We start from the raw sequence: 16,705 nt of genomic DNA on the forward strand, positions 1-16,705 counted from the left end.
AGGAGATCAAACTCGTGTCCTTTAACGTCGGCCCAGATCTTCTGAAACAGCCACTTGTGGGTCTCCTGGAGTCTTTTTGCAGATGAAACCGTCTCTGATTTTAACACAACGAGGTTGAGCAGCTTCCTCAGAATCAGGTCCACGGCTCTTTTGTTCCGTTCCCCCCCTTCTGGTGTGTCCAGCTCGTATTTCCCCTCACATATGAGGGCATCCACCCGCCCCGGGCCCTGCGCTGGCTGCAGCGGGGCCACTCTGCTGGACTTCTTTTTCATTCCTCCGTACGCTTTGGGTTTGCTTTGCATCTTCTCAAGTCGGGCTTTGCTCTTCTCTGCAGCCCGAAGCTCATCCATGTTTCTGGGCATTTTATCCAGCAGGTGTTTCTGTCCTTTAGATTAGAGTAAACTATCTAAATCTTTTGTTGTTAGAAATAATATCTTCAAATGTTAAAGATCTCAGATTTTTCAGCTTTTCCTGAAGTCAGAAACGATGTTTCTTGTGACCTGGTTGATGATTTTCTGCCCTCAGTGGAATAAATGTGTGCATGGTTACGAACTTAATGACGATTCTCACCGAACGTTGCCTTGTGACGTCATTCACAGAAGCGCGATCAAAGGAGCTGCGTCACCAACGTCTTCGGCTGTTCTACCCGGAAGTATCGCGATGGGTCTGCAGCGCGAGCTTGCGGAGTGCGACGGTTCAACGCGTGAAGTGTGACGCGCACAAACCCGCAGCCTGCCTCCTCCGTGCTCGTGCTCGTGCTCCTGTGGAGGATTCCTCTCACGTTCTGGACCGAACTGTGTCGAGCTTGTGGGTCAAACCTGGAAGAGAACTCCAGGAGCTGAACAGAACTCTGTCTCAGAACCAGAACCAGAATTAGAATTCAACACAAAAATGAGTGACAGGAGCTGTGAAATGAATATAGAATAGAGTAGAGAATGAAATTAAAGCTCCTGAGCGGGTGCCAAACAGATAAAGTGCATCTAAAAGCAGTAAAACCAGTCAAATAGATAAGATAAAATAAGGTTTTAAATAATCAGAAAAGACAGCTCCACTGCAGAAACACTCAGATTTAAAGCTGCAGTCACTGAAAAAGGATGTCCAGGTTTGGGGTTTGTAAAGTTCACACATGTGACTCCAAACTAACCATAAAATATGCCAAAAAAGAGGCAGCGGCTCATCCCCGACCCATAGGCCGTGGTTCTGAACCAGGAAAAGGTGGAGTGGGAGCAGATCTGGACCCGGCTGCTTCACACTGGCCTGAAGAAGCCAACAGAACCACATCATCTGCAGAAAGCAGAGCTGAACCCTGAGGCTCCAGAACCAGGCGCCCTCCTCCAGATCCTGTCCATGAGGATCGGAGACGAGGGGCAGCCCTGATGGAGTCCAACACCATGAACCAGAACCACTGTGGATGGACCCAGCTCTGAGTTTAAACTGGGACGGAACAGCCTGAACGAGCTCAAAGGAGCGCGTTGAAAAGCTTTCTCCAAGTCCACAAACGCATGAAGGCTGGATGCTCAAAGCCCCACGAGCCCCTCAGTACCTCTCGGTACCAGATCCACTGTTCCACGACTGCTGCTCCTGAACCTGAACCATCAGTCGGAGCCTCCTCTCCTGTGGGTCTGACACTGAACAGAGGTTCAGGTACCAGGTCCAGACAGCAGGTGAAGAATGGTGACCATGAACATCTGGAGAAACACCCCTCAGTTCAGAAGGTCCAGGACAGCCACAGCAGGGACTATTGAGCCCACCCGGGCCCACCCGGGTCCACCAAAGGGAAGGTTTCACCCTATAAGGGGAGAAGAACCCCCAGTGAGGGGGAGAGGACAGACGTTTTGGGTTCAGGTTCTGTGTTGGACCAAGTCTGTGTGAGCAGAACTCTTCCATCTGCACACAGGCTGTTTGAAGGCAGCACCAGCACCAGCACCAGCACCCTGGACCCTGGACCCTGAAGCTGGCATCAGATTCACAGCTTCCGATTCGGGAATTAAAGGGATGGGCATAAAGGGCCATTTCACTGCATTTTTTTGCATTTTGATCGTCCTAAAAATAAAAATAAAATAGTTAAACTCCTCAAATCTGGATGGAATTATTCTAAAGAGGCTGTAGATTAATAAAAACCTGGTTTGAGATTTGTGAAAATGCAGATCAGGGACATTTTACTGCTTTTTTTCTTTATAAAGTGTGTTTGAAAGACTCTCTACCATCTTTAGAATAATTCCATCCAGATTTCAGGAGTTTAACTATTTCAGTCTCCATACAGGACCTGGTTTAAGGTGATCATTATACAAAAAAAGCAGTAAAATGTCCCTGTTGCGCATTTTCACAAATCAGAAAAAGGTTTTTTATTAATCTACAGCCTCTTTAGAATAATTCCACCCAGATTTGAGGAGTTTAACTATTTTAGTTTCCATACAGGACCTGGTTTAGGACGATCAAAATGCAAAAAAATGCAGTGAAATGGCCCTGAATAAAACTGAATATATATATATATATATATATATATATATATATATATATATATGCAGCCCATAAACTGAATATATATATATATATATATGCAGCCCATAAACTGAATATATGGGCTGCATCAGCTAAAGATTACAGTTAAAAAGCGTCCAAGAAGACCACAGAAGTGCAGACGAACTGAAACAATTCAGTGTTTTCTCAAGTCTGTGCAGTTTAGAAACATCTGAAGATTTCTTCAAAGTCACTGAAACAACCAACCCCAGTTTCGGCCTCCGCCTTCACCCCCTCAGCTGAACTTCTCATGGACACATGAAGCTTCCGCTCAGGCAGCCTTCAGTCGCAGATCAGCGCAGCTGATGTGAAAAAGTCAATGAGAGGTGGAGACATCGGGGAGGAAACCCGTCCTCCCCCGGGTCTGCGCAGCAGGGATTTCCACCGATGTGCCGCCGCGTGTAATTAAGGAGGCAGACGCACATTTGGTGAACTGGGAGCAGAGAAGGAAACTTAAATCATTTCTAAATAACAATCAGCTGCGTCAGTCTGAGTTTTACGCGCAGCGGAGAGATGGACGCGGTGCACCGCGAGTGGAGCGCGGCGCCGCGTCTCTGTTATTCCCCCGTCCTCCTCGTTCTTTTGGGGTTCTTCGTGGCCACAACTTTGGCCTGGGACCTGGTTCTTCTCCACACTAACGACGTGCACGCCCGGGTGGAGGAGACCAGCGTGCACTCCGGGAAATGCAACCCCAGCCGCGGCGAGTGTTTCGGCGGCGTGGCTCGCAGAGCCGCGATGATCAGACGGATCCGCGCCGCCGAAAGCAACGTCCTGCTCCTGGACGCCGGGGACCAGTTTCAGGGGACCGTCTGGTTCAACTACTACAAGGGAGCCGAGGCAGCGCACTTCATGAACGAGCTGCGCTACGATGCCATGGTAGGCTGCTCCCACCGCAAAGCATCGCACTGAAGAGATCAAACATCTAAATTCAGAAGAGTTTTCTTTATTCAGAACACAGTAAAGGTCCAGTTTGGGGTAATTACATGTGATTTAAGTCACGCTTTGTGTTGTATTTTACAGAAATCCTCATGAACTAATGACATAGAACCAGCGCTGGTTCAGATATTTAATGAAAGCAGCCAGTTGTACTGAAATAAAACTGCAAAAGAACATTTTCTCTGTCTGAGCCATTTATTCCCAAAGATTTAAAATAATACTTGTAGCTCTCTGACTTTATGAGCCACAGTCAGATTTATTTCTGAGCTAAATTTAGAAGAATAATAGAGCCACAAACCACAGCTTTCCGTCCTGACTCTGTCGTCTCGTTTCTCCTGAAAGACTCATATGGAGACAGCGGAGGAGCTGAATCACCGTGATTACTCCTCTCTGGGAGCTGTAAACATCAGAGAAACCATCAAACTGATTTATTGGCTCAGATCTGAAGGCTTCGCTTGGTTTAATCAACTTAATTGCAGAAAATTACGGAGAAGCGTCTTAATTGATCTGAGCTGTGAATATTTCCGTCTGAGCCACGATTTCAGAGTTATATTTAAAACCAACACGAGCAAAACTTACGGCAGAACCAGAACCGTTTAAAGTCTGCGTGGGCAAAATGTTTTGTACGGTGGCCACGTAGGTCCAGTTCTCCGCAGCTTAATGAGTGGAGTAAAAAAGGCTTTTTCCTGTTCCCGGGAGCACATGTCAGTCAGCAGCAGCTGGAAAACAGCCCTGATATGTTGTCATAAGTTAGAAATAAGCACATTGTGACTCATTTAGAGGACTGAGTCGTTCACAACACCCAGCTTTAGTTTTCTTTGGATAATCGGTTCAATGTTTCTATTCCTTGACAAAAGATTTCTTTGTCTGCAGCAGGTTTTTGGATCATTTACAGAATAAAATATGGATTTGGTTGATATTTTCCTTCAGATTTCTGCGCACTTTGACACCAGAAGGCAGATTTTAAACTCTGTGTTTGAGTTTTTCAGCTTTAAAAGAGTCTGACGTGCCTCTGACTGCTTCCAGATACCTGTTCATGCTGCAGTTTCCCTGCCTGCATGCAGCCTGAATAAAGGCTGCGCTGTGCTGCAGGTCTCTGCGTTTTAGCAGCGTTTAGGTCTCTATGTTTCCTCCAACAGGTACAGAAACCCTGCAGTTTCCCTGCCTGCATGCAGCCTGAATAAAGGCTGAGCTGTGCTGCAGGCCTCTGCGTTTTAGCAGCGTTTAGGTCTCTATGTTTCCTCCAACAGGTACAGAAACCCAGAAAACAGTGGTCCAAACGTGCCTGAAAAGCAGTGCAGCAGAAAGCAGAAGCAAAGATGATTGGTTGGAACTTTTAGAGCGCTGTGGAAGTCCTGAATGCTGCAGAGAGTCCCACCTTCAGGGCAGGTAGAAGTGGGCTTAAACACAGGAAGTGAATCCCTCCAAAGCTTCCTGGAAGCGCCACTCGGCTCCAGCCTGAGGCTGGCAGAAGTTCTCCTGTTCCGCAGCCTCATCCTTTCACTTCTTCTGTTTGTTTTCCAGGTTTTTGGAAATCACGAGTTTGACAACGGCGTGGAGGGACTCATGAAGCCCTTCCTGGAGAACATCCGGTTTCCTGTCCTCAGCGCCAACATCAAAGCAGACGGCACCCTGGCTTCCACGTTTGGAATCACTTATGTGCCCTATAAGATCTTCACGGTGGGTGGTCAGAGGGTGGCCGTGGTGGGCTACACCTCCCATGAGACCCCGACGCTGTCCGTACCGGGTAAGAAGGACTTTCTGACTCGGATGATGCTTATCTGATGATCAAACATCCCAGAATACGAGCCGACACACATTCACTGTGAAATGGACGTCACAGCGAGACTCGAAGCTCTCGTTCCTGGCAAAAATAATGTAGAAAATCAAAGGTTCAAAGTCCTCTAAGACAGAAATTTCATTTATCATAAAGCAGCTGAAAACTATTGGACAGATAAGAAAGAGCAGAGTGTCGTTGAGCTCAGTGAGATAAGCAGCTTTTATGAGGCTGTAATGTCTGAGATCAGCTTGGTGCCCATCGGGCCACGTCTGCACAGCTCCTTGACCGGGACCAGGGCAGCGGACCCTGGTCCCGGACCCACCTCACAGATTCATACTAAGTGCACCCAGAACTCTGCTCACAGAGAGATGGATAAACAGGTTTTATGGATCCAAGCCGGGAAATTACAGCCAGACGTGTTGCTCCAGTGTGGCTTTGATAATTTCCGTCTGCAGTTCTGTTTCCAGTGAAACCAGCTAATGAAGAAAGTCCCTGAGCTGGAAACACACCTGTTCAATGTGCAGCTCCTTATCTGTTCATAGTAGTGAACTGGAATGACTCGGTGCCACAGAGAGGACCACAGGGTGGGCGGCGGCCGATCCTCAAGGTGAGGCCCAGCCCAGGTAGCCATGGAGACGGCTGCTGGTGTTGATTTATCTCTGCTGGGAAACCGGGAGAAGATCAGGAGAGAAGAAGGTTTCCAACCTCTAACTGACCCCAGAACGCCTAATTAAATGTTCTCGATAGTTTTTGACTCAAGATGCCGATAAAAGTCTCTATTTGGATCTGATGGTTGTTCTTTGTACAATATCTAATAAAAGTGGAGATAATCCAACTCAAACCAGTTCAGTTTTATTAGTAAAGCACCAAATCCCAACAGATAAAGTCCAATTAAAGCCAATTATAATCAAATCAAGTTCATTCGAGCTGGTTCCACAGAGAGGGGCCTGATAACTGAAGGCTCTGCCTCCCATTCTGCTTTTAGGGGCCTGATAACTGAAGGCTCTGCCTCCCACTCTGCTTTTAGGGGCCTGATAACTGAAGGCTCTGCCTCCCATTCTGCTTTTAGGGGCCTGATAACTGAAGGCTCTGCCTCCCATTCTGCTTTTAGGGGCCTGATAACTGAAGGCTCTGCCTCCCATTCTGCTTTTAGGGGCCTGATAACTGAAGGCTCTGCCTCCCATTCTGCTTTTAGGGGCCTGATAACTGAAGGCTCTGCCTCCCATTCTGCTTTTAGGGGCCTGATAACTGAAGGCTCTGCCTCCCATTCTGCTTTTAGGGGCCTGATAACTGAAGGCTCTGCCTCCCATTCTGCTTTTAGGGGCCTGATAACTGAAGGCTCTGCCTCCCATTCTGTTTTTAGGGGCCTGATAACTGAAGGCTCTGCCTCCCATTCTGCTTTTAGGGGCCTGATAACTGAAGGCTCTGCCTCCCATTCTGCTTTTAGGGGCCTGATAACTGAAGGCTCTGCCTCCCATTCTGCTTTTAGGGCCCTGATAACTGAAGGCTCTGCCTCCCATTCTGCTTTTAGAAACTCTGGGAACCACAAGGAAACCTGCAGCCTGAGAGCAAAGTGCTCTGTTGGGGAAATATCCAACTGTGAGCTCTTTAAGATGCGACTGTAAGCCTCTTAGATTCAGATCTGGTTCTATTGATCTGCAGGTCCTGGTTTCTGTGTTTAATTCCCATTTAAACCGGTTTAAACGTCTTAAACTCGGCTCGTAATAGATGTAATTTCAGCTGTTTTCATGCTTTCTCAGCCTGTTTGTTGACTCCAGAAACAGGCTGTGCTCTGTGGTGCTTTCCTGTGGTTTGGGTTCGGCTCTTTTGTCCCAAAGAATGAGAAGCACCCAGTTGTTGTTGCAGATTCCTGTGATTTAACGTTTCTTTCAGGCCTCTGAGCTGTTCGTGTCTCCTCTCAGGGCCACACCTGGAGTTCGAGGAGGAGGTGAGCGCCCTGCAGCTGCAGGTGGACAAGCTTCTGCAGCTGGGGGTCAATAAGATCGTCGCTCTGGGCCACTCCGGCTTCACGGTGGATCAGGAGATCGCAAAGAGGGTCGGTGGAGTCGACGTGGTCATCGGGGGCCACACCAACACCTTCCTCTTCACAGGTAGGAGAAGGAAACCTGCTTTTTTAAACTTTCTGTGCTCATTCAGGGAAGGAAAGTCCTGTGGCTCATCCAGAGAAAACACATCGTCAGCATCTGGTCTCCATAACGATCAGGACTGTTGCGTAACGTGGACTCGGGGGGGTGAAGAGGCAGGGAGGGGGCAGTTTGTTTGAGTCTCAGACCAGAGACTGGAGAGCATGAAACGAGTCGCCCACATTCACCACAGCAGCTGGAGTTTGGAGAGGAAGGAGGAGCTGCAGTTTTTAACGTGTTCGCAGAGGAAAATAAAACCAGATAAAAACAGACTCTGATGTTCAGTGGAAAGAGGTTCAGATAAGAAAGCCTGTCCAGGAGATCTGAGGAGTGAGAAACTAAGTGAACCCCTGATCCAGAAGTCTTGAGCTTTGTTCAGATGCAGCTTTGCAAACCTAAGCTGTGCTGCCATGTTCTTTTTAGAGAGAAGAGGCTTTCTCCTGCAGCCCTTCCAAACAAGCCATCCTTGTTCAGTCTTTTTCTAACTGTGCTGTCATGACCTCTGACCTTTAACATGCTAACTGAGGCCTGTAGAGTCTGAGATGTAGCTCTGGGCTTTTTCACCTTGGGGTGACCTTTAACCTTTAACATGCTAACTGAGGCCTGTAGAGTCTGAGATGTAGCTCTGGGCTTTTTCACCTTGGGGTGACCTTTAACCTTTAACATGCTAACTGAGGCCTGTAGAGTCTGAGATGTAGCTCTGGGCTTTTTCACCTTGGGGTGACCTTTAACCTTTAACATGCTAACTGAGGCCTGTAGAGTCTGAGATGTAGCTCTGGGCTTTTTCACCTTGGGGTGACCTTTAACCTTTAACATGCTGACTGAGGCCTGTAGAGTCTGAGATGTAGCTCTGGGCTTTTTCACCTTGGGTTGACCTTTAACATGCTAACTGAGGCCTGTAGAGTCTGAGATGTATGACCTTTAACCTTTAACATGCTAACTGAGGCCTGTAGAGTCTGAGATGTAGCTCTGGGCTTTTTCACCTTGGGGTGACCTTTAACCTTTAACATGCTAACTGAGGCCTGTAGAGTCTGAGATGTAGCTCTGGGCTTTTTCACCTTGGGGTGACCTTTAACCTTTAACATGCTAACTGAGGCCTGTAGAGTCTGAGATGTAGCTCTGGGCTTTTTCACCTTGGGGTGACCTTTAACCTTTAACATGCTAACTGAGGCCTGGAGAGTCTGAGATATAGCTCTGGGCTTCTTCACCCTGGGGTGACCTTTAACCTTTAACATGCTAACTGAGGCCTGGAGAGTCTAAACTGACAGACCTTCTGCTCTTTCTCTTTTTTTCAGGGAAAGCTCCGTCCACTGAGGTGCCGGCCGGTAATTACCCCTTCATGGTGAAATCTGACGACGGGCGCCAGGTTCCCGTCGTGCAGGCCTACGCCTTCGGGAAATATCTCGGTAATCTGAAAGTGACCTTTGATGACGAAGGGAACGTTGTGAAATCCACAGGAAACCCCATTCTGCTGGACAGCAGCGTCACACAGGGTAAAGAGCTCATCACGCCTCCTGCTGATCGTATCTCCATCAGCTCATCTTCCTGTCTTTGTGTTGGAGGGAGAATTCTCTCATTGCTTCTGACCTTCTCAGACTTTTTCCCGTTGGAGTCCTGAGGGTGACTGGGTCCCGAATGATAATAAATGTCAGTTATTCCGTCTCCTCAGTTCCTCGTAACGCTGTGTCTCACAGATCCAGCGGTTCTTGCTGATGTGGACGAGTGGAAGAAGAGTCTGAGCAACTACTCTGCTCAGGTGGTGGGAAAGACTCTGGTGTTCCTGAACGGGACCACTGAGGGCTGCCGCTTCCAGGAATGCAACCTGGGAAACCTCATCTGTGACGCCATGGTAGGTGATGACCAGCTGACCTTCAAAGATCACGTTACCTCGGTTACTCGTTCAGCCGCTTTGCATTACTAAACATAAGAAAGATCAGACCATACCTGACCCAACATGCCCCCCAGCTCCTGCTGCAGGCCATGGTCATCTCCCACCTTCACTACAGCAACGCTCTCCTAACTGGTCTCCTAACTGCTTTCCTAACTGCTTTCCTAACTGCTTTCCTAACTGCTTTCCTAACTGGTCTCCTAACTGGTCTCCTAACTGGTTTCCTAACTGGTTTCCTCACTGGTTTCCTCACTGGTTTCCTCACTGGTTTCCTAACTGGTTTCCTCACTGGTTTCCTCACTGGTTTCCTCACTGGTTTCCTAACTGGTTTCCTAACTGGTTTCCTAACTGGTTTCCTAACTGGTTTCCTAACTGGTTTCCTAACTGGTTTCCTAACTGGTTTCCTCACTGGTTTCCTCACTGGTTTCCTAACTGGTTTCCTCACTGGTTTCCTCACTGGTTTCCTCACTGGTTTCCTCCCTGGTTTCCTCCCTGGTTTCCTCCCTGGTTTCCTCCCTGGTTTCCTCCCTGGTTTCCTCCCTGGTTTCCTAACTGGTTTCCTAACTGGTTTCCTAACTGGTCTCCTAACTGGTCTCCAGCCTGTGAAACCTCTGCAGATGGTCCAGAACGCGGCGGTGCGTCTGGTCTTGGATCAGCCTAAAAGAACACGCCCCCCCTCTGTTCATTGAGCTCCTCTGGCTGCCCTTAGCATCAGATCCAAGTCCCTGATGTTAGCTACAAAGAGCTTAATGGAACGGCTCCATCTACTTGAATGCTCCTGCAAAGGCTTCTGTCCCAACTGGGTCCCTCCGTTGGTCCCAGGATTGTCGTCTAGCAGCTCCTACACCACGCCTAAGACAATCCAAACTCTGTTCATGTGTCGTCCCACGATGGTGGAATGACCTACCGAGCGCTACCAGAACAGGGGCGTCCCTGTCTATCTTCAGGAAGCTCCTGAAAACCCAGCTCTTCAGAGAGCATCTCCTATCCCAGCACTTACCTTGTACTTCCCTCCCCCCTCTATCTCTGCACTTTATCTTTCTGCTCTTCCTTCTATGCCTGCACCCTATCTCTACTCTGTCCCCTCTGACAGAGTCGGACTCCTGGGTTCCTTCTATGGAGCTTATTGTTAGCTTTTTATAAAGCTGTTATATCTTCATTTGTAAGTCGCTTTGGATAAAAGCTTCTGATAAATACAGAAACAGAGACATAGCTGCAGAGTTCGAGCTCCAGCTGTGAATCCCTCTGATCTGTTTCTAACTTCCTGTTCTGATGATGATCACGGGCCAAAATCAGGTGTTTTTCTGCTCATCTTCATCAAACTGTGACTGGTTTGATGATTGAACCCGATTCGGTGCTCTCATTATGGGGAGTGATCCAGTCAGATTGCTCCTTTCGGCCCATTTTCTTTCCCTCCGGCGGTGACATTGAGTCATTTAAACGCTGCCTGCACAAACAAGTTCAGCAATGCTTCCCTCTGGGCTGAATGATTTCTCTCGTACCATCAGCCGAGTGTGTCGGGACGCTGATTCAGCATTTTCCAGACGATCCTGAGGCCGTTTTCACCCTTTAATGTCCTGCTGGGCACATTTTTCAGAGTCTGAATCTGAATCTTATCCAAAAGATGACGTGAACCCACCTGAACGGTTTCTATCACTCGGTTTGTTTCAGCTGTGCAGAGCGGAAAGAAATGAGAGATTATCTCATAGCTGTTTCAGATCTTTGTGAAAAATGCTTCTGGTTATGGTTGCTTAAAGGAAACGAAACACAAACATGTTCCTTTTTCCTCCCTGAGGACGTTGAACTCGGGTTAAACCTGAAGCTTCAAGCCTTTTCTTCTTCCTGACCTGAAACAAACGTTTCATTCGTCTCGTTATCCTGATAAAAGCTGAAACACAAGTGGAAAACATCCCTGATTCACCGGCTTCTGAAAGGTTTCAGACGCTCTTAAACACGTATTTATCCAGTGAAGATGGTCAGAACCCTGCGTCTGTCCCTCAGTAAGCCGACAGATGGTCCAGAACACGGTGCAGCATCTGGTTCTGCTGCCTGATGGGTCCATTATTCGGGCTGAGGTGTTGGAAGCAGCTGCCAGATGCAGCCCTTTAGAAACCTCAGAGGACTGCTGCTGCTTCTTCTTCTGTCAGATTCAGACAGATTTCCAGTTTTACACCAGTTTTTGGACCATTTAAAGGATAAAATACATGTTTTGTTGCCAGTTTCCTGATTTCTGAGCAGTTTGACACCAGATCTTTGTCATCTTTAATGTTCTTCTGTCAGATTCAGACAGATTTCTAGTTTTACACCAGTTTTTGGAGCATTTAAAGGATAAAATACATGTTTTGTTGCCAGTTTCCTGATTTCTGAGCAGTTTGACACCAGATCTTTGTCATCTTTAATGTTCTTCTGTCAGATTCAGACAGATTTCTAGTTTTACACCAGTTTTTGGAGCATTTAAAGGATAAAATACATGTTTTGTTGCCAGTTTCCTGATTTCTGAGCAGTTTGACACCAGATCTTTGTCATCTTTAATGTTTTTGGACCATTTAAAGGATAAAATACATGTTTTGTTGCCAGTTTCCTGATTTCTGAGCAGTTTGACACCAGATCTTTGTCATCTTTAATGTTTTTGGAGCATTTAAAGGATAAAATACATGTTTTGTTGCCAGTTTCCTGATTTCTGAGCAGTTTGACACCAGATCTTTGTCATCTTTAATGTTTTTGGAGCATTTAAAGGATAAAATACATGTTTTGTTGCCAGTTTCCAGATTTCTGAGCAGTTTGACACCAGATCTTTGTCATCTTTAATGTTTTTGGAGCATTTAAAGGATAAAATACATGTTTTGTTGCCAGTTTCCTGATTTCTGAGCAGTTTGACACCAGATCTTTGTCATCTTTAATGTTTTTGGAGCATTTAAAGGATAAAATACATGTTTTGTTGCCAGTTTCCTGATTTCTGAGCAGTTTGACACCAGATCTTTGTCATCTTTAATGTTTTTGGAGCATTTAAAGGATAAAATACATGTTTTGTTGCCAGTTTCCAGATTTCTGAGCAGTTTGACACCAGATCTTTGTCACCTTTAATGTTTTTGGAGCATTTAAAGGATAAAATACATGTTTTGTTGCCAGTTTCCAGATTTCTGAGCAGTTTGACACCAGATCTTTGTCATCTTTAATGTTTTTGGAGCATTTAAAGGATAAAATACATGTTTTGTTGCCAGTTTCCTGATTTCTGAGCAGTTTGACACCAGATCTTTGTCATCTTTAATGTTTTTGGAGCATTTAAAGGATAAAATACATGTTTTGTTGCCAGTTTCCTGATTTCTGAGCAGTTTGACACCAGATCTTTGTCATCTTTAATGTTTTTGGAGCATTTAAAGGATAAAATACATGTTTTGTTGCCAGTTTCCAGATTTCTGAGCAGTTTGACACCAGATCTTTGTCACCTTTAATGTTTTTGGAGCATTTAAAGGATAAAATACATGTTTTGTTGCCAGTTTCCAGATTTCTGAGCAGTTTGACACCAGATCTTTGTCATCTTTAATGTTTTTGGAGCATTTAAAGGATAAAATACATGTTTTGTTGCCAGTTTCCTGATTTCTGAGCAGTTTGACACCAGATCTTTGTCATCTTTAATGTTTTTGGAGCATTTAAAGGATAAAATACATGTTTTGTTGCCAGTTTCCTGATTTCTGAGCAGTTTGACACCAGATCTTTGTCATCTTTAATGTTCTTCTGTCAGATTCAGACAGATTTCTAGTTTTACACCAGTTTTTGGACCATTTAAAGGATAAAATACATGTTTTGTTGCCAGTTTCCTGATTTCTGAGCAGTTTGACACCAGATCTTTGTCATCTTTAATGTTTTTGGAGCATTCTTCTGTCAGATTCAGACAGATTTAACAGCCGAGCAGGTGACTCTGACTGAAGGAACCTGCTCCTGTCTCCACTCCTCAGGTCAACAACAACGTCCGGTTCTCATACGATCTGCAGTGGAACCACGTCAGCGCCTCCATTTTGAACGGAGGAGGAATCCGGACGTCCATCGATGAACGCACCCGAAATGGTGAAGTCAGATTAAAAAATGCCTCTGAAAAGCAGAGGAAGAAATGAGAGTGTGTCAGGAGAACTTTGTGTGTCCTGCAGGTTCCATCACGATGGAGGACCTGATCTCCGTCTTGCCCTTCGGAGGAACCTTCGACGTGGTGCAGCTGAGAGGCTCCACGCTGAGGAAAGCCTTCGAACACTCGGTGAGGCGGTACGGCGAGAGAACCGGAGAATTCCTGCAAGTATCAGGTATCTGCACACCTGCACATTTATCCACCTCTTCGCTTCAGACCGAAGCAGCCTCAGAACTGTAGGATGACTGAGGCTCCAGCAGCTGTTCTGGGTGAGAAACTGATGTTTCCCAGAAGATGCTCATTTATTGGCTGTCGATCGAACCAGGTTCATGAACAAAGCTGTTCGGTTAGGTTCAGGAAAGAGTTTAACCGTTTAAGCGCTTTGGTGCTCGTTTCATTCATGATTCTGCAGATCAGTGGCCGTTAAACACTGAACTATCTGCTTTCTTTATCAGAGCAGAGTCTTCAGACTGAATGTGGACGGATGGAGAATCAATCCATGCTGGTGGTTTAGCAGAAATGACCCATTTTTCTCAGTTTCTCCCCAATGGAAACGTTTGATCCTGCAGGTTAATGTCAGCGGGCCCCAGAGCAGCCTGATCCTCTGTTTCCCAACAGGTTTTCATGTGGAGTTTGACGTCTCCAAAGCTCCGGGGCATCGCGTGAGGAGCCTCGAGGTCCTCTGCACTCGGTGCCGCGTCCCTCTCTACGAACCGGTGCAGGACGAGGCGCTCTACAAGGTGGTGCTGCCGTCCTACCTGGTGAACGGTGGAGACGGCTTCTCCATGATCCAGAGCGAGATACTCAAGCACAACAGCGGTGAGACCCTTCGATGTGCAGCGTTCATACAGGCGCCGCTTGATTCCGCAGCCTCCTTCAGCAGCTTTTCTTCTCCTTCCAGGGGACTTGGACATTTCTGTGGTGTCGAACTTCATCGCTCAGAGGCAGAAGGTCTATCCTCAGCTTGAAGGACGCATCAAGATCTTCAACTCAGCCTTTGGACTGAAGGGGCCGCCGGGCCCTCTGTTTGCGCTGGGGCTGCTCGGGATCCTGTTTGGGTCCATGTGACGTCGCTCAGAGCCGTGACAGGACCGAAAACGTTTTTAATCTCCGATTTGGTGTCTTAATAAAACTCAGCCACACATTTAATCCTGCAGGACTTCACATTTAAATCTTAATTTGACCCGATGGACAGCGAGGAACAGGCAGAGCGTCCAGAGAACAAGGCCTCCTCTGTGGGGCGGACCTCCCACACAACGCCTGCTGCCTGCTAATCCTCAGAAACTCCAGCTGGCACCAGCGCCTCGGACACAGGCCGACCGGCGCATGAAAAGCAGCCGTATTAGGACTCAGCGGCTCCTGAAAACTGTTTTCCATCTGTTTTCATTTGGAGGGCGGAGGAGGACGGAGCTGGCAGCCGACACACGACCCACAGACCTCAGCTGGAGGCTCATTTAGTCAAACAAAAGCTTTTTTTCCTTCTCAGATTTCTAGTTTCACACCAGTTTTTGGAGCATTTAAAGGATAAAATACATGTTTTGTTGCCAGTTTCCTGATTTCTGAGCAGTTTGACACCAGATCTTTGTCATCTTTAATGTTCTGCTGTCAGATTTAGACAGATTTCTAGTTTCACACCAGTTTTTGGAGCATTTATAGGATAAAATACATGTTTTGTTGCCAGTTTCCTGATTTCTGAGCAGTTTCACACCAGATCTTTGTCATCTTTAATGTTTTTGGAGCATTTAAAGGATAAAATACATGTTTTGTTGCCAGTTTCCTGATTTCTGAGCAGTTTCACACCAGATCTTTGTCATCTTTAATGTTTTTGGAGCATTTATAGGATAAAATACATGTTTTGTTGCCAGTTTCCTGATTTCTGAGCAGTTTCACACCAGATCTTTGTCATCTTTAATGTTTTTGGAGCATTTAAAGGATAAAATACATGTTTTGTTGCCAGTTTCCTGATTTCTGATCAGTTTGACACCAGATCTTTGTCATCTTTAATGTTCTGCTGTCAGATTTAGACAGATTTCTAGTTTCACACCAGTTTTTGGAGCATTTAAAGGATAAAATACATGTTTTGTTGCCAGTTTCCTGATTTCTGATCAGTTTGACACCAGATCTTTGTCATCTTTAATGTTTTTGGAGCCCGGTCGCAGGTTTGGGAGTGATTAAAGTCCAGCTTTCTCCCTCATTCTCCCCTTTAAGAGCCTGTGGAGACTTTCTGTTAACATTTTAATCTGTAGACGTACTGTTGGAGAGCTCTAATCTGAATGTTTCGTGAAACTGTAGTTGTGAGTCTTGCTAATAAACAGACTGTTTGAATCATATAACCTCAGTTAACATCTGTTTGTTCGCACTTCAAACCCTCAGACGGGTCAAACTAATTAAACCTGCCGCCTGGTGGTGGAACTAAAGCTGAACACCGTCATAAACCGGTTTAAATGGGAGCAAATCTGCTTCTGCTCATGAGAAATGATGATTTAAAGTTCCCAAACCTTCAGTTAACCTGTGCAGAAGGTAAATACACGAATGCTCAGATGCCAGAGGACTCATAAGAGCTTAAATAAGAGCCAGAGGCCCTGATAACAGCCCAAACTTCCACCACAGGACAGGAAGGCCCGACTGGTTCAGGGTCGGCTTCTGCGTGACGAATATTTACAGAGTTTGTTGCTAAAATTCTCCCGAGAGGCTGCAGATCTGACGACTGTTTTTCCCTCAACGACCTCCCAGCAGAGACCAAAGCATCAGTTTTTCCAGCAGACAAGCGAAGATCATTTTAATAATCATGGAAAAATAAAACCCCTGAGGAGCCAGAAGAAGAGCTTTGACCGGACTTCTCTTTGGATCAACTCCACGGACAACAACCTCCAGCGTCGTGATTCGTGGGGAACGGCGTGAAAAGTTTGGACCCAAAAGCATAAAGATGGAACCAGAACCGAAAACCAACTGGCTGCTGATGAGGAAAAGTCGGGAGATCAAACCGTGACGGGACGAACCAACAGGACACGTGGAAACTCGGACTGAGACGACATCAGATATGAAACGAAAGCAAGAAAAACAACGACGGAAAATCAGAGAAGAGACAGAACAAAAAGAGAATTAATTCCACGGAAGCTTCAACACGGACCGGAGAAAACAAAAGGATCAGAAAGCTGCTGAAACCTGTGGACTGAGCCTGCATCAACAGTCTGAGAAACTCCCTCAGCCAGAGGCTGCCTCACCGCAGGACAGACTGACTCAGGCTCAGCCAGGAGACCCGGCTGAGGTCCACTTCCCACAGGAGGCGGGACACGGAGGACGGAAAAGTCCACATC

The 16,705-nt window shown here is 46.5% G+C and overlaps 1 protein-coding gene across 1 annotated transcript; it reads left to right on the top strand.

Moving 5' to 3' along the window:
- The first annotated feature begins 2,801 nt into the window (after nucleotides 1-2,801).
- LOC140267394 (snake venom 5'-nucleotidase-like) lies at nucleotides 2,802-15,220 on the top strand. The gene is made up of 9 exons (XM_072362665.1): nucleotides 2,802-3,396; nucleotides 4,981-5,203; nucleotides 7,159-7,347; nucleotides 8,676-8,873; nucleotides 9,075-9,229; nucleotides 13,225-13,333; nucleotides 13,414-13,563; nucleotides 14,007-14,207; nucleotides 14,290-15,220. Exons 1-9 carry the CDS (start codon nucleotides 3,034-3,036, stop codon nucleotides 14,454-14,456), a joined length of 1,755 nt encoding a protein of 584 aa, XP_072218766.1. The 5' UTR covers nucleotides 2,802-3,033; the 3' UTR covers nucleotides 14,457-15,220.
- The last annotated feature ends 1,485 nt before the right edge of the window (nucleotides 15,221-16,705 follow it).

This window comes from Leuresthes tenuis, unplaced genomic scaffold (genome assembly GCF_036924035.1).
Source record: "Leuresthes tenuis unplaced genomic scaffold, fLeuTen1.0.hap1 SCAF_13, whole genome shotgun sequence".
In the NCBI taxonomy this organism is placed as follows: domain Eukaryota; kingdom Metazoa; phylum Chordata; class Actinopteri; order Atheriniformes; family Atherinopsidae; genus Leuresthes; species Leuresthes tenuis.

Coding starts and splice junctions, on each gene's coding strand:
- LOC140267394 (XM_072362665.1), top strand. CDS start 3,034: ATGGACGCGGTGCACCGCGAGTGGAGCGCGGCGCCGCGTCTCTGTTAT. Junction 8,874..9,074: donor GGACAGCAGCGTCACACAGG/GTAAAGAGCTCA, acceptor TGTGTCTCACAG/ATCCAGCGGTTCTTGCTGAT. Junction 13,334..13,413: donor CGATGAACGCACCCGAAATG/GTGAAGTCAGAT, acceptor TGTGTCCTGCAG/GTTCCATCACGATGGAGGAC.